Source organism: Tetranychus urticae, chromosome 1 (genome assembly GCF_039701765.1).
Source record: "Tetranychus urticae isolate SD_2017Ah chromosome 1, NJAU_TeUrti_SD_1.0, whole genome shotgun sequence".
Taxonomy (NCBI): domain Eukaryota; kingdom Metazoa; phylum Arthropoda; class Arachnida; order Trombidiformes; family Tetranychidae; genus Tetranychus; species Tetranychus urticae.
In genome coordinates this window covers 1,195,747-1,214,084 of record NC_142958.1, presented here as the reverse complement: position 1 = coordinate 1,214,084, position 18,338 = coordinate 1,195,747, and the positions used below count along the sequence as shown (strand labels likewise).

Sequence of the window (18,338 nt, the reverse complement as noted above, 5' to 3'; positions counted from 1 at the left end):
GATTAACTTTTCTTATTGACGAAGTAGAGTAAGAAAATCATGAATTTTCAAGTCCAATCAGAGACAGATCAAGTACAATGTCAAGTAGCTCACCAAGGGTCAATTTACTCATAGATATGAAGATGGCCTTTATTAATCTAATAGCATTATTTTTGATCCGATGATTTAGATAAGAAGTTACAATAATTGATTGTTTCAGCAAATATTTGTAAGAAATAAAATACGAAAAATTGTAGTTAAACATTTGTTTATTTCGTTGTCATTTGAAATTTTCAAATTTCATTAAATTGAAAATAATTTTGTCAATAAATTTACTTTTGCATTCAATTTTTCATAAAGATTGTTTCATATCAATTGTTTACGTCGAGTTGAATTGTTGATTGAAATTAGTTGATGAGAAAAAATTTGGTATAACAACATATACATTCACATTCCCGATGTGACAATTTGCTGTCTATAGTTGTAAATACAGGACAATTCATTTTTGAGATATATATAAAAGGTGATAATAATAATTAAAATAAAAAATGTAGCAAATTATTTATCAAACTAGAATTTTTGCAAATTTGAATTGTCAATTGAAGTCGATTTTTCTTTTAAAATTTGTGGCTTTTTTTAGCATTCAATCCACTTTTGATCTTTACGTTGTCTGATTAAATATTTAAAGTTGGCCTTTTGGTCTGAAGTATTTAAATTATCAAGAAGAGTATTCATCACGGCGATTTCACTTTTCAAGTCACAATCACATCCATTGTATTGTAATTTTTAACTTGATTTGACTGACTTAATTTTGTATTTCAATATTGTATTTATACATTCTTCTTGTAGGCAAATTATCATCTCTTAAAGCCTTATAACCACTCCATTGTTGTTGATACCATTTGGTTGTGGTTGTGCTTGAGGTCCTGCTGGTGCCTGTGGTTGATCTTGTAATGAAATTTGCTCTTGATTTGACTGTTGATCATTTTTAGATTCTGTGTTTAATTGTGACTGTTGTTTATCTTGAGAGTTATCCTCTGTTGGCGATGATACTTCAATACGAACTTCGTTATTGCCTAATGTAGAGCCATCAACGGTACAAAGAGATTCTTCAATTGTAGTTTTCTTCTCTTCTCCAATTGAGTCGCCAATATTAGCGTCAGCTTCATTTTCATATTCACGAAGACGTGATTTAAGGTCACAACCAAATAAACATTTAACAAAACCAGCAGTTATTTGATGGAATGGAGCTTCAATGAACAAATACATTAGATAACCACAGAACAAACTGGCTAATATTATTCCAAAAGAATCTACAGTCTGTAAAATAGATAAAATTGATTTTAATTAATAATTTGAATAAGTATTCATTAGCATAGGTAGTAGTTGAGGAAAAATAATGATTAGGTGAACTTACCAGCTCAAAGTTACGATAATCAACTAAATCACGTTTTGTGAGGAAATAGTTCCAAATGATTATCAAATGGACCAAATAGACTTGAAGGCTAAGACCATTTAGTGTTTTGAACGCTTTCCACGACAAGAATCGGCCAACGATTCCTAAAATAAGAAGAATAGAGAACAATTTGAATAATTACAAATAAAAGAATAGACAGAGAAAAATACAGAGAAAAGGAAGACTGGAAAAAAACCTTAGAAAACCATAATTGGTAATTAAGTTGAAACGACATGACAACAGAATTGAGATAAATTAAAGGTAAACTTTCACAAAATGAATAAGATATCTCAAATTGATTGATCACTTGCAAGAAAACAAGTCAAAAAATGTACAATTGTCTCAGAAAATCTAACCTTTCTAGCTTCTAACATGAAAGAAAATGTTGACAGAGAAAAACTGAAAAGCAGTTAATCATTATAAACAATACAATGTATTCAAATTGATCTTAGGTGGTCAAAGAGCAAGCCTTTTTGGACACTATCTCTTGATCTGCGGCCCTTTGGTTCCACAAAAACAAGTTTGGAGCTGCAGTAACAAAAGGTGAACTAAAACAGTATCAACAAGACAACAAAAGCAATCGATATTGCTAGTAGTAGTTGAAGTGAACGTAAAAATTAGACATTCATAACAGCCATGTCACAATAACGATTAACTGAGAGTCAATATCATTATTATTCACTAGTTAATTTCATGTTTGATAAGTTATATAAAATGATACCCGCTAATTTGAATCATTTTCAACCCAACTTATAAAATGGTTACTATTATATCCTCAAGGTAAATATATGCCTACCATAGACGAAGAAACGTCTAAAAATTCCCTTTTCTCTACTCATTGAAAACAACTTGCTGTTGGTATCATTATTACAGGTTGCAGAAGTGAGCCAAGAAAGGGAACTTTTGTTAACAGAAAAAAATATCAGCAACAGAAGTAAATGTTGCCTCTCTGAAGCTCACAATTTTCAGAGTGAAAAATGTTTAAATGAGAATAAAACTGATAATTAACTCTAAATTTGTGTCTTCTGTATGAACCCAAACTGTAGAGAAGAACAGCGATTTAATAGAAAACTAATCAAATGTGCCGATTCAGAATTAATCATAACCATTATGGACAAGCAACAGGTTAACTCAAGTTTACCGAAGGCGCTGAATAATCAATTAAAATAAACTATCTTTTTCTTGTAGCTGCACTTCTAGATATGTCAATATCATGGTGTTAACAGATAACTGGCTTAATTAATGAGAATGTCTAACAGAAAAAAAGGAAAATTGATTTAATTAGTAAAGCTTGCAGTTGATTAGGCTTACCTCCTTGCTTGAAAGTAAATTGATGAGTTAGCCAGATAAAGAATGAAATGAACGCAATTCGGTGTAATGCTGAGTAAATGATAGATGAAGTTTGATTGGGAATGTCTTTGAATCCATTCCATTTACAGGTAATCAATATTGATGATAAACTTATGGCACCAAGAACAATCCAGATAGCAATGCGAAGACCCTATGAAAGTAACAATGAAATAGACGGTTAAATTATCAAGTAAATTTACTTTTCACAGTAACAATATAACAGACAATACTCAGTTTTTTCTCGTACCTTATTTATTATTGGTTTTGCAGGTTTCTTGTAAATTAAATAAGCCAACAGGATTCCAACAAAGTAAGATGATAGGTGGTTATAAGTTGCAAAATATTGTATTGAAAGGTCATCGCGAAGTTGCCTGTTATAAAGAAGAAGAAGAAAAGGATGAATAGGAAGAAATCAAACAATTATTATCATTGTTAAATTTCAAGAGGAATTAAGAAATGAAGTCCACTCAAATTTACTCTGTAAATGAAAAGTCTCACAATAAAAAAAGCTATTATTAATCAATAAGCGATATTCAGCAAACGAGAAAGTGAAAGAAAAATTGTTGATACAAAAAAAAGTACAGTCTATCATGTGAAAGTCTAAGAAAGCATGGAGAGAGTGAAAGTCAAATAATGATTGAACATCAATTGATTCAATTATATGTAAGTAATAAAATTATCGCCTACGAGAGAAAAGGTTAAATATTGTTTGACCTACCCAGTTAGTTCTGTAAACTAACTAGCCAGAAAATCAATATTAATCATTAGAAGTTCATTAAAATGTGATGTTCACTTCACTCTCCTTTTCTCATTTGTCTGACTCTAAATTTATTAATGTGTTTGCTTGAGATTCTGTTAATGTTGATGGTTAGTTCATTAGGTGAATGATTATTTGTTGCTTTTTTCTGAAGAACCAGATAATAATACTAACTGGATGTTAGGATTGTTGAGAAGCATGGTTGGTGGTAAATTATATTGATAGGTAAGTAAACCAGGTAAAATTATTCCAAGTAAAATGAGTAGGAGCGATAAAGTAACTCCAAGAGCGGGTTTTCGGTGGATAATCAAGATAACCATGAAGCCAATAAGTTGGAGCTGGAATAGAGCACTTAAGAACCATGTTTGAGGTAAACACTGTGAAAGAATGAGAGAAATAAAATTAGTTGAAATTATTAAAATGAGTTAACAGTTGATAGCAATTTGAACAAAATTGATAGACAATCGAAAGTGTTTTTTACTCAATTTAAAAGGTAAACATTAAAGCTGATTATTGATAGATGATTTAAAAATTAGCTTCAGTTTAAGCAATCAAATTAATTAGAGTCCATCCTTAGAAAAGGTTTCAAAAGGATGAAAATTGAGAAAAGGATAACTGGAAAATTGTTACCAGAGAAATATCATTGAATCTTTGATTTATAATGATTTTAATTAGTACTTTTGTGACAGGGTTGAAATTGTCTGAATAAAGCGAGAGATAATTTCACGATTTATTGACGTTGGGATATTGGCGATTCGCTAATGTCATTGCTATTTTTGCTATGAAATACAAGAGGAGATTAACCCACATTGAAGTAATCATTTAGATTACTAAGATTTATGATTTGTTTTTTAGCTTAGCACGATATTAAGCTTTCTATGGTATTATGACCTGACTCACTAAATCGCTCGAATCGTATACTTATATTGGTTCGATTCGCCCCATTCTTTACCTTGAATCTGGCCTCAGTCTTGGCCTTGTAAAATACCATAAAAATAAGGGCCAAGAGGCCATTAAAGATATTTCAATTGAAATTATTGTGAGAGTCTAAGGTAAGAGAGTTAACCTGACTATTTGTATAATTATAATCATTAATAGTCAAAGTACAATTAGGCCTCCGAATATATTGTCAACTCTTGCAGATACAACTGAAAAGGTTGAATTGTGAATCAATTTATTATAATAAATTGAGTTGGGAGTGCTTGGATTATGTTGTTGTTGCAATTTTTATTATCAATTGCTGAGAGTATAAATTGAATTAAATTATCACACAGTTTAACAGCTTAATTGGTCCAATGAATTATTATATTCTGTGCCCAATATAATCAATTTACTTGATAATAGAAAAGTTTGATTGTGATAACCAATTGAAATTGAATTCTTTCAATTGAATGGGTGTAAACAAAATTGCTTTTGAATTGCTAATTAAAGTAAATTAGATTTAAAGTAGATAGTCAAATTCAAATCGCCATTTAGATAAGTTGTAATTTAAATTCAACTGTAATTGATATAGTAAAGTGTAAATTGAATAAGTTGGTCACTGAGTTGAAAGATTTGATTCATGATGAAATGATTTAGATGTGAACGATAGAATCAAAATCTTGCCCGAAGATAATATTGATGGTTTTTGGGGCTAAATAGTGAAGATTACGAAGTGGTCATTGAATTGTCAAGTGAAACTTGAATCATTCATAGTTCATTATTTGATTTAAAATGCTATTATTTCAATACAATTATCGAGCCTGATTGAAATGTTTGGTAAAAATGGGAAAATTAGCAACAGAATGGGTAAAATATGGTTAAACCTGATGACGATTAACTACTGACCTTTAATAAGCGTTGAGCTAAACGTTTGCCTCGAGCATTAATAACAATTGAAACACGTTTCAAAGGGATTGATGATAACTGACCTTGCTGAATACATGCGTGATTAACTGATCATAATTAATATCATTTAATAAAGAGATGATTTGACTCACACCCTTTTTTGGTGTCAAAATTTGCCTGCAAATTCACTTTTACCTTTTCAGTTTCAGGTAATGAAAAGAGTCGTTAATGGTTAAAGAAAAGTAAAACAGTCCAAACAAAAGCGTCACTCAAGATGACTAATGGTAGTAATGTAGTCCATAATGTCCAGTCCATAAAGCTGATTGGGTTGAAGTAACAATAAGTGTTTAAAGCTGTTTTTGTAAATAATTCAATAAACATTCAATGGCTTTTTGGTTAAACCACCTTCACAATATTGACCTTGCTCATTGAGATTGGAAATGTTTCAAGATGAGTTTCGCTGAAAAGTGAAAGGCTCATAATGAGATGAATTAAGGTAAGACATGACTTGAAATTTTTAAATGTTGCTTATAAATAGAGTAATCTGGTCACTGATTTCATCCAGACAAATTGATAGGCTAATCAACTGCCAATTGAGAGGATATTGCAGGTCAATTTGGATGCTCTTTCATCAACTATCACTTTCAAGGTTAATAATTTGAATTAACAATATATAACCTGAGGCATTTGATTATTATGCATTTTACAGTCAACTTGAAAGCTTCTGCTTTGTTCAGCTTTATGTTTTTTTTTGGTGTAGTTATAGCACTATGTTACCTTGACAGATTTTAGGTAAATATTTTTGTTGATGGAATGACTCAGAAACGCTTATTTACAGCATATTGTTGTTGATTCTGATGATACAAAAATTGATACTGATTTTGGTTCTGTGGATATTTTACTTGCATTTCAAGGTTCAAAAATAATTACTAGTGTTATTAAATTAAACAAGTTATTTAATCGTAATTGCTACGATTTAATAACAACTTGTTTAATTGGAAAATGTTGCTTGATAAATTTATTAATTATAAAGGAAATTAATTTTTCTATTTGTCTAAGTTCAAGAGGTAAAAGGCAATACCTGTTAATAACAAGCTTGATCGACCATCCGATTAAACCGTTAGACTAATCACTTTTTGAGATTCAATGAAATTTCGATGTTATTTTTTTCATTAGAAATGTTTACCTTAAATTGAGGTTTAGTTATACCCTCGACAGACTAATCAGGATAGTAATTAAAAGCTGACTTGATAATTTGCTATAAAAAAATGAAAGCTTACCATATCTTTGACTGGAAGCCAATTGTTGAATAAAAATATACTAGCAACTCCATTTTGGTTACATGGTTCAACGATTAGTTTTTCAGCTCTACTAAAGGAAGGTCCATCTTGCCATGACCATTGGAAAACAATTAGAGTAATTAAGATGGCACCGATGATAGAAGGTGCAAAAGATAGCCATTGGCGGATAAAGAAACGACCAAAAGTTGGACAGCGTTTCCTTTCTCGAGCTCCCAATAAGCCGAGGCAAAACACGAATCCACTGTGAAGAGAATGAAGAAAAAGGAAATTAATATTTTACTTGAAATTACTAAATATCAGATAATAGCACATAATTGTTTAAAAAATCTTAGAATTTAATTAAAAATTCAAATATAAACCAATGAGATTAAGATTGAGTTAAACAAAAGATATTTTTCGGTTAAAGGATCACATGATGTGTCACATGTTACATAAAATGTCTTTTGTTAAAAATTAACCGCTTTTACTGTTTTAAATTAATCTAAAGTCCCTATTGTACGTTATAACGACTTTTTTAAAATTTGGATCCTTAATCTTTTAAATTTTCATTATTATTGTCATTTTAGGTGATCAAATTTGTATTAAACTTTCTACATTAGTGACAAAAAAGTGTTTGTTTCGCTAGTCAAAGTGTTCTTATTTTTCTATTCACCACGATTGACATTTAATGGAGTCAATGCAAGTGGATTTAGCTTTACCAGTTGGAAGATCATTCTTGTAAGTGTAGCAAACAATTTAAACTTAATCCGTTTTCATCCCTAACTGATTCTCAATTTATCTTTTTTTCAAGGTTGGACAATTGAACTCGTTCAAGCCTGCAAAGAAACTGTTAAAACGGACTTGAGAAAATGATGTATCTACGTGTTTATTTCATTGTACAAGTTTACTAGCCATAACTTTTGATCCAATTTTCATATGGAGCATCTTTTTTATTGCTGATTTATCTGTCTCGCCGGTTTTTCGTAAAATTGCAGATTTTATATCGTTACTCACCTTAAAAGGAAAAACAGTTCAGCCATGTAGTCCCATGAATTTAAAATGAATTGGAACATAAGGGATCCTCCTTGTGATCTGAAGTCCATATTCAGATTTTCTGTTGAATGAAATGAAATTTTCATTATTACGTGTTTGTTTTTTCGTTTTTTTAAATTTTCGTGCAAGGACATGATTAAGTCAATTTGTTTGCATCGAATAGTTACTTACTTAAAAGATACGCTATTGGTAATCCTCCAAGTTGATAGACATTTGCTATCACAATCCAACAGACTGAGAGAAACTGAAGACCGTGAATCCATGATAGAGATTGACCAGCCAACATTTGTCTCTCCTTGGCCAGCTTTTCCTTCTTTGTTTCACCCTTCTTATGACCCAACAAAACATGAGTATTTGAAATACTGGAAAAGGCAGCGAATAATCGTCCCAGACAATTTTCCTCCTTTTTCCTGATATAAAAGTCATATGCTGTTCCAAAGCCAACCATTAGTCCAAGAAGGCACAAAATGAAGCTGCACAGAATAATGAATAGAGAACAGAAAAAAAAGTTTGTTATTATCATTGACTTCGATACAATAAACATCATTATAAAAGCAAGAAGTTTGGTGAAAGAGATATTCGAGAGATTAGAGATTCCTAACTTGGTTAATGTTTTATATGAATATTGATGGCAATGTCCGGTAAAGTAGATCTCCGTGTGGTCTTGAGGAAATCAAAATAACACAATAGCATCATACCGTTAATAGCATTATCATTACCACTAAGCCTAACATTTACCGTTGCCATCAAAGATTAATGTATAAGATACTGCAGTAAAGAGGTACAGAGAACCTGAAGGGACAATGCCCACTGGAGGGCACCACAGACAAAATTTTGATCAAAATTGAATAGGAAAACTATTTTTAATTTTTTTTACAAAAAAATGAAAGATTAAAATTAAAGGTAAATCACAGTAAAAATGCGACAACTAGCGCTTGAGGTGGGCATTGTCCCTTACTAACATCAGTACCTCTCAATTGCTGTATCTTATGCTTTAATCTTTGGTTGCCATTCTTATGCGTGTTACCTTGCCAATTATGATCAACACTTTTTATTCAGTCATTCACTTTTCATCTTTTCATTTCATTATTTTCATCATTTCAAGTTCCTTTAGCTTATCATTATCATTATTAACATTGAATTAGATTCAAGCAACGCAAAACAAATAGAAACAATATTCTTTAACTGAAGATACAACAATTTAGTTTCCAGTTCCAAGAATCATAATTTATATCGTTTTGTCAATCTTATTTTACTTCATTATCTCAAGAATGAACTTAATTTCTAAGTAATTTCAAGAGCAACAATCTAGGAAAAGAACAATTTGGTAAATTTACTAAAGTGCTTCTTAAAAATTTATCCGTCTTCAGTGTTTCCACCTTTTCCAATACTTATGATTTCACCTTTTTGATTTCACTTTAATTTCAAGCCTTGTCTACCTTTTCAAACAGATATCCAAGTTAAATCAAATTATAAATTGAAGAGAAAGCTGATGGTAATTGCCTCTGCAAAACCAATAGACGGACCAGCAACAAGTTTCACCCTTCGAAGTATTAAAGCCTAATATAGCTGATTCTGCCGAATATTTTCAAAGAAAATTTGATTCTAATTTTGCACCAAACGGAGAAATATTTGGATGGCAAATCAACATTTATGAGATAATCAAATGATGGTGGTGATGGCATTAGATGAAAACTGCTTCAATAAAGTGCAAAAGAGTTAATAGGATGAAGATAAAAGAGATTCAACTTGAAAAATTGATTGGATAACAAGATCATGATGGTGCTGCGTGTATTTCACGATTCATGTTTTGTTTCTCTGTCAAGGTGTATTTTCAACTGTTAACTTGTTAACATATGAATGGTTCAAAAATGGAAAATTTGAAATGAAATGGGCAACAACTTCTGCTTTTTCCAGGTCATCAACCGATTCCATAGAAGTTATCAGAGAAAAAAAGGAAAAGAAATGAAAGAAAAAACTGATTACATTGAAAGGTGCAAATGATCAACTTCATATTTACACCGTTAAAAACAATTTACTACATTGATGTAAAGCTAGGAAATGTTATAAAGAGATGAAATACGTTACAGCTGTGTATTTATTATTTTATTATATAAATACATGTAAAGATAATTTGATAAATAATATGATGGAGAGAAAAAAATATCTGTTTATCAACGGATTGGAAAAGGTTTTGTTTATCATTCAAGATGATGGATGACTCCGGATGGGAAGCAGCTCAAGGTTCAAGAAAAGAAAGTCAAATCTAATTGAAAGAATCTTCCTTCTCATCAACTTTCCTTTGTTTGAATCAGTCAACATGAAGATGAAAGTTGAATGAAAGTGATTCCAGTTTATTTCAAAATTTCCTAAATAACAGTCCTTGTTTTCAATTGATTAATCTATTCACGGAATCCTAACTCTTGTTGGAACATTTTTCAATCAACCGTAATTTTCTTTTCCATGAAGTATTTAATAAATGCTGGTTAACTGTATTCTCATCAAAGATTCTAATGACAATCAGACGAACAATGTAAAACCCAAATGTCAAGGTTGTTGCTATTTTGTACACACAAAAATCATATTCTGGTTCATCCCTGCTGATCATGAGATTCAATGTCTTCCGCTCTCAGGTAACACGAAAACTTCTTGTCTCATCAAAGGTCTATGACTTTAATCATGAAATGTCCTGCTGTGTCCTACAAGGAAATGGTGTTCAACATTCAATAATAGGAATCAGTTTTGGAAAAGGCTTAATCAAGCTTCTATGAAACAAAGTGATGAAAAAAAGTAGCAAATCCTAAAGTCGTGTTATCCTAACTCTGAGTACAATATTACCAATCAATCAGACTTGAACAAATTCAAAATAATCATAAACGTGAAGACATGATTAACGGTAAATTTGTCTCACTTTTTGTTTTCAAAAGATATCATTTTTCAGACAGACTTACATTTAATTTCATTTTGATTTTCAGAGCAAACTTGAAATTAAATAAAATGTAGTCTTCAAAGTGATTGAAAATTTGACAGTTTAATTCATAATCAAATTGAGTTACACTGTTGACTTCCCTTTCTTCAAATCAATATTTCTAGCAATTGGATGTAACTGTTAAAATTGAAATAAGAGTTAAATGTAAAGTCCAGATTGTATCGTGTTTAACGCATTTACGTAAGACCATGGTAAAGCCATGTATGACTACATGATATGGAAAAACCCTCGAGACAATTTAATGATGATTACTGATCAGTTTAGGTTAGTTTCAAGCTCAACTGGATTTTTGATAAGAGAAGACTTTCTTCTTGAACAAGGCAATCAACATGAAACTCTGTTTTTTCCTATTTAACTTTAATGTATGATAAACAGATGATTGTTGTATTGCAATGTAAAGTGAATAAAGTTGTCCAGATTAAATAATTTCCTATTCTTGAGAGCACAAATCTTTCAAGAAAAGGTTCATGATTAAAAGTAATCATTTAAATTGGCTAACAGACCAATTATAATCTACTTTGATGCACTTCATTTTCATGAAATATGACAGCTTAAAAAGTAAATTTAGATTAGCAAAAAGTAAAGGAAAAAAAGGGAAAGGTCCAAATAGAGAAAAGGTTTATTCGGATTTTTGATATTTAAATGTGTTTTGCTATTCAAATGGACAAAAAATGGAAATCAAATGTTACAATTAGATTGATCATAAACAGTCAAAAGGCAAAGCTTCGTCAAATGGATTACATTTGATGATCAACTTGATGTTTTACTTTTACATTCAATGGTCATTAGAAATCCAATGAAACAATTGGGATTATCTTTGAAATATGAAATCGACTGAAATTTTGTGAAAATCACATATTGAAATGTTTCCAATACTAACTGTAAAAACCAAAATTGCAGCTTTTGAAGCTTTTTTACTTTTACCTTCAACAATTAGCAATGAGTTTACAATGATTAGCTTAAGGGTGAATAAAGAAGACATTTTTCTCGATTATCATAAATATCGAAATCAAGATTGAAATTGACTTTTCACATATTCAAGGTGATCAATGGTTAAATTGTTACTTTGTGCTCATCCATCAACATTATTGGACGATTAACTAATTGCTTCAAGATAACTTCTTTACGTGATTTACATTGCATTTAAACGTGAATAACAAGCCGACTAATCGTCATCTCTAGCTTTCAGTGTAATTTTATGGTCAAGTTTATTCAAAGGTAACTGGTATTTTAAGGTCAACCTCTAGGGTCATAGGGATAATGATGAGAGTCTGAGGAAATTTTTCCAACCAAAAGATAGTCTCAAGGTTTGACCTTTTCACGGTTTACATTATCAGCTTTGAGGTTTAAATGCACTTCATGGCTCGAAATGACCAATTTAGATTTAAATTGGCCATAAGAAGACACAAAAAGTGTTGGATAACCTTTACACTGTATATTAATCAGACAGTAATTCAACGGATTGAAAAAGATTTGAACGCAACTTTATTCAGATGCTTTATTTGAAGTTAAATAATGCGCATCTTAAGTAACTTTCAGTTTTAACATTTCTTTAAGCTCGATAAACGACGATGTAATGGATAGAAGAAGATGAAAAATCCATTTTCATCATTTTTCTTGGTGTGTTCATCACGGCTTCACAGTTGGCAATTTTTCTCGTTTGTACAAGAAAACTTGAAATAACTGGTTTCACTTTAATACAATGTAAATTTATCAACATCCTCATCACTATATTTTTGCGCCTCTTCAAAAAGACTTGATATTAGAGTGAATAATTACAGGGTTTTTTTCAAGGAATGCTGACTATTTTACAAGATTGAGTTCAATTTTGGCAGAAAACTGGCAGATTACATGAAAAAAAGGAATCAGTTAATCTGATTGAGAAAGGTCAGGTTGAAGTTCAATTTCAATTCAAATTTAGCTCATTATATTCACAGATTGGATTTAAAGATTAAACAATTTCATTTATAATGTTAATCTTTTGTTTAATATGAAACCATTAGAAAAATTGAAAATTTATTAATAAATGATAATCTTCCGGGTTTCATCTATTAGATGATTTAGACAACATTTGAGGCCTAACAGGGGATGTGAGTGAATTAAAATTTTCTTGAGGTAATAGCTAATTATTATGAGCTAATCAAGCTGGATTCAACGGAAAACCAGAATAATTAGTTGGTTAATTGAGTCTAGTGTTTATATCAAAATTGATCAGCGTAAATCAGTGTACATTGAGATTGTCTCTAAAGAGGCAAATCAACTTAATAATACGATTGAGCTTTTTTCAACCAGAAAAGTCTTTTTATATCAACATGTTAAATCTGGTAAAATGGGCCTAAAAGATAGCTAAATTAGCAGACAGTGGGTTGAAAGGTTAGGTTGATTAACGTAATGTATTATCTAAGATTAGGTTTGAAGGTAAAACCTAACCTAGTCAATTTCAAGTGAATAGTTAATCCAGTTTTCATATCTTATAAGAGTTTGAATCGCGCCTCGAGCAGGTAACATGGAAACCTGACCATTATCATGACCATCATCAAGAGCAACATCATCAGTCTACAGTTTTATAATGGATGTAATTATTTTAACTGTGGTAGAGATGAATGAAAATAACAGAGTAAAATGAAATGAAGATTGAGAGATGAGAATTAAATTGTTAATTGTTAAACGTTAAAAGAGGTAAATGGGTTTTTATACACAAAGAAGGGCACTTTGATAAACAACAAAGACACAGAGTCTAAGTCACGAAATCAAAGTCAATTAAATCACGGTCATCATCATCACCAACATAATTATCATGCTTTTAATGATTGGGGTTTGGGTGAAATTTATCAACAAATGTTAATTTCACTTGATAATTTTACCAGATAATTTAAGCAAATACTCTACTTTTTGACTTGTTTAACACCATTTCCTCTCCTGCTTTGTTCAACACAGAGTTTTCCCTTTTTTGGGACAAAAATAGTTGCTCAAAGGGTTAACGTACATGCTTGGAATACATAAGAAAATCTTTCATGGAATTGACTAGTTTCTAAGTTGTTACCCTTTTGCCTACCTTTTAGCTCATTACTAAGTATGTTTAACAGCTGATGACAGGTTAATTGACTTGCTACTTAAGTCGGGCTTCAAAGTTAATTGTAGGACAAAACAATAAGAAACAATGGATTCAATCAGAGAAGATAATTGGATTGAAACAGAAAATGATTTGAAGATGATTTGAAAATTTAAATTTTCCAGGGTAAAATATTTCTCCAGAAATCACTAAATGATAGTTTAAGCTCTTAATGACACTATCAACGATCAAACAATGTAGGTGTTTCTATGGACATAACATTAGACTTGAGGTGGTTCCCTGTTTACCTTAATTTTGAAGAAAATTGAAGATTCTAAAGAAAAGGTTTCAAGATTACTTTTGTGAGGTTCAAGGATATCATCAGTTTATCACCTTGTTTTACATCTTTTGATGTATTGTAAGGTATAATATTGTTTTATAATACAGACGATCAATCTCAAAAGGTAATCATTAAGAAAACATCAACGCACTGTTAAGTATGTCTAAATTGAATGAGCATGCATCATCAATTTCAACATTTTTTGCTCAAAGATTGAAATGTTAATCAATTTTGTAGAGCAACCAGTAAGATTTAGATTATTGTTTTTAAAAAATTAACTTTGATTTACTTACAGAGCATATTCAGGAGGTGATTGAGCTTCCCAATAATTTGTTTCTGGTGTACATCTTGCATTGAAGGTGACCGTGAAATTAAATGGATTTGCCACTAATTGCAATAAAAAAAGGAGAAATATAGAAACTAGATTAACAATCAAGATCAAAAATATAAAAAAATCACAAACAGGATATAATGGTTTGCTGATTGTTTTTGATGGCTGTTATCTTTTGTGTTGATACACTTTTTCTGCCATCTTGAATCAGCATCTCTTTTGTGTGTCTCGTGTTATTATTATATTTTTAACCATTAACTCCTGATTTTGATTCAATCCTTTGACTTACATTCATTCAATATTTTGGCAATGTCCTTTGATTGGCAGGTTGATGGTATGCACATTCCGATTGTATAAGCATTGGAATATAATTCGTGTGCGAATGAACCCCATTCTTCGAGATACTGTAAAGAGAAAGAAAATAATCACAATTAGAACGTTGATGACTGCAATTGTTTACCATTTAAGTAGAAAATAAAAAGCTATTCATTCCATTAACCCATTTAGGGTGATAAATGTTCAGAATCAAACATCCTAGTAAACATGAAAAAATGGTGTGATTTGGGAGGATTAGTAAAGGTTAAGTTTAGAAGGGTTTAGTACTGCTCGACCAATACTTTAAGCTTTTAAGACAAAGGATAAGCAAATATCCTCTAGAAATACAAATTTATTGAGGCTTTAAACCAAATGAGCAGCAAGATTCAAATATTCACTTGATTATTGACATACTGAGTGTAATAATTTGTTTGAATGTTTAATTATATCATCATTTTCACTTATCATAGTGATATTACAATCACTTTGCACGTACTTTCGATACATTCTAGAGTTAACCTTATTATCTAATAAGTAAAACATATCACAATAAATCAAATTTTTACTATTAAATTCATTGAGAACGAAATCCATGTTTTGAATATTTGAAATAAAACATCAAACTGAGCAAACCTAACTACTCTGACTTGAGAATTTGTTAAACTTCTTAAAATCATAGAATGAATTTTCCCCTCAAGCTCTGAGTTTGAACGTTATGGATTAAAGGATTGGTCGAGCAGGAATAGACCGTTTAGAAGATATATTTGGTAAAAGCATTATTGGGAAAGTTTATAATCTTTTTGTGAGATGGTCAAATGTTTTGGTGTAAAAGGAAAGGTAAACAAATAAAAGTGAAAAGGTCTAGACCACACAGATCAGGTATGAAAAAATCGAAGAAACCAGGTCAACTTTTCATCATAGAAATGTTAACATTGTTTATGAAAGCTATTTTTCTGTTAATAATAGATACAAGGTTAAATTGCTTTAGGGTGATGGTTGGTAAAGGTTAAGGTAAGAAGAAGAAACAAGTAAAAGTTGAATAAAAATACTGACCGTATTTTCCAGTTCTGTGCCAGCATAGTTAAGTAAAGAAGATTTGAAGGTGAACCTTCCGTCTTTTGATTGTTCAGGTAAAGGTGGCTTTACTTGAGCTAAACAATATTTTCCAGAGAATTCGTCTTCTTCCGAAATGGCATCATCAGTAGCTCGAATCTTTAAGCATTGGTCAAAATTGCCGAGAGAGCTTAAAGTTCCAGCCAAAAAGCCATCTTCACGTCGTCCATAAGAATCCAAAACTGTGAAGAGAATGACCAAAAAATTAATTTTCTTGTTTCAAGCTATTAATCAATTAAAGTAATTTTTCACCCTCATTGTGAAATTGTACTTACATTGGAAAGCCCAAGTCTTTTTAGCTTTAACTCCGTTGGAAATTGCCAAAATGGATCTGGAACATTTACCATCAATGCGAACTTTGAAACCCAGTTCAACGACATGTGGTAAAATTGATTTAGCGATAAGAGATGTTTCATTGTCGACTATTCCTGAAATGTAACGATAAATATCTTCGGCTTTGGAGTCAACTGGTAGTTTTGAGCGATCGGGTCCTTGAAAGATTCTGATTAGCAAACCAGAACCAGAAGAACCTTCAACAGAGAAACTCTTAACTGCTGGTGCTTCGGGATCATTTGTTGAATCATTGCCATTTAAAAGATCAACAACTGAGTTTGTCTCGAAATTGGGCAAAGTAAGGTTATCAAGGTCATCTTCCGGAAACTCATATGATTCAGTTGATCCGGTTAATGTTTCAGCTGCAGGCTTATTCAGTAATTCTTTACTTTCACTTTTATCACCTTCTTCTGTCGTTTCAGCGCTATCTTTTGGGTCTTTTTTATCATTTAACCATTTTTCCGCCTTCTTATTTCCATCATTACTGAGGAGAGCTGAATTAGCTCGACTTACGCGATTATCTGGACTATCTTTTGGCATTGATCCTTCATCGTTAAGGTAACCTGGTGATGGCTCTGGATTTGGTGTTGTAGAAGTAGATGTGCTTGGAGGTTCAGTTGATAATTTAGATGCTAAACTATCAGCTGGATTTTGTGTTGTTTTTGGATCATTACGACTTTCGTCAATATCATCTGAGATGGTTGAGGAAATTACCTCAAGCATGTTTTTTTCAGGTTTCGATGTTTCAGTTTCAAGTTTTCCTTCATTTTTGGGCAATTCTTTTGGAGATGGAGTTGAATCGATCAATTCTGAATCATTTACTTTTTTCTCAATACTTTTGATAATAGGATTTACAGTAACTGATGATGATGTATCATGTTCTTTGTCAACTTCTGTGTTAACTTCTTCTTTATTGTTTTCTGGATCAATGTCACTAGTCTCAGCTGAGACATAATTTGGTTTTGAGGTAGAAGTTACAATATCATCTGACTGTGGTGTTGTAGTTGCAAGTATTGTAGGTGAAGATATTGAAGGTGTTGATGTTGTTCTGGCCTGTCTAACGATTGGCGGTTTCACAGTTGATGTTGATGTTAAAGTCACTGATTCAACCAGATCTGGTTCACTAGTAGTTGTAATAGATAATGAGGAATCATAATCATCGGTTGGTGAAAGTTGACCCTTTACATAAGATTGAAAGAGAATCACAAGAAGCACTAATTTAATTAAATTGACCATCATTGACACTCGCATAGGTCACTTCTAGGGTAAAGAGTTGAGGTACACACCAAACAGGTGAGTCAGAGTCAAGAGAAAACACAACACAGTCAAAGGTCAAACAAGATGTTTGGTCGAAAGTTATGTAGCCAATAAGAAGCCAATGGAAATGGAAAAATCCAAACTCAGGTGTACTGAGTAATCACGTGTATCTCCAGAGAGAGGAAAGGGCAAGAAATGGCAAGGTTAAGCTAACCCGATTTGGACAAAGTAATTTGGCTTCACTATTTTCTCAAAAGAGAAACACTTTGCTTTCGAACGGGAAACTTTTGCACAAAATTCTGAATCTTTTAAAGATACAATTAACTCAGTTTCAAATAACAAGTATCATGCATGTTGGTGGTTAAAGAAGAAGGAAACTGAATAATAATTATAAAAAAGCAGATTAAGATTGTAGCTGAAGCAGTTTGTTTGTTTGTTGTTGACTTGAGGTAAGGAAAGTCTTCAGTAATGTGTGTTGATCGGCTCGATGTTAACGTGAGATGGACTCAGCTTTCTTGGGAAATCTTGTTGTTGGTGTTTGTTTCAAAGAAAGTGCTAGAGAAAGAAGACAGAGAAAGAGAAGATAGAGAGAAGACCAGAAAAACAGGTTTTAAGAAAGAGAAGAAAGAAATAAATAGGAGGAGATTTGATTGGCTTGAAAGTAAAGAAAGTGAACTTCTTACCGGGCTTTTTGGTTACCTTTAACCAAGGTGTAGAAGGTCGGCTCAAGAAAAGAAAGTAGCCTGAAGAATGAAAGAAAGAGAGATGAAGATAAATGTTGATTTCAATGATCGTTGTTCGATGTTGGAATGTTAAAACCAAAATTAACTAAAAAATTGTTTACTAATAAATAAATCCTAAAATTTACTAAAGCAACTTTACCTTTGTGAAGGCGAAATACAGGTA

At 31.5% G+C, this 18,338-nt stretch overlaps 1 protein-coding gene across 1 annotated transcript; it reads right to left on the bottom strand.

Annotated features, from left to right (window-relative positions):
* Nucleotides 1-230: 230 nt before the first annotated feature.
* LOC107368328 (nose resistant to fluoxetine protein 6) lies at nucleotides 231-17,899 on the bottom strand. The gene is made up of 12 exons (XM_015936142.3): nucleotides 16,118-17,899; nucleotides 15,783-16,024; nucleotides 14,704-14,818; nucleotides 14,377-14,470; nucleotides 7,874-8,175; nucleotides 7,664-7,763; nucleotides 6,650-6,911; nucleotides 3,717-3,919; nucleotides 3,033-3,156; nucleotides 2,747-2,936; nucleotides 1,397-1,539; nucleotides 231-1,299 (listed from the first exon to the last, which is right to left on the bottom strand). The coding sequence occupies exons 1-12, from the start codon at nucleotides 17,424-17,426 to the stop codon at nucleotides 844-846; spliced, it is 3,540 nt and encodes a 1,179-aa protein (XP_015791628.2). The 5' UTR covers nucleotides 17,427-17,899; the 3' UTR covers nucleotides 231-843.
* Nucleotides 17,900-18,338: the final 439 nt, after the last annotated feature.

Bases quoted from the DNA above. Each gene is read 5' to 3' on its own strand.
- LOC107368328 (XM_015936142.3), bottom strand. From the start codon at position 17,426: ATGCGAGTGTCAATGATGGTCAATTTAATTAAATTAGTGCTTCTTGTG. The intron at 16,025-16,117 runs GTAAGTACAATT...TTCTCTTCACAG, and splicing joins AAAGACTTGGGCTTTCCAAT to TTTTGGATTCTTATGGACGA. The intron at 3,157-3,716 runs GTTAGTATTATT...TCTTTATAACAG, and splicing joins CTCAACAATCCTAACATCCA to GCAACTTCGCGATGACCTTT.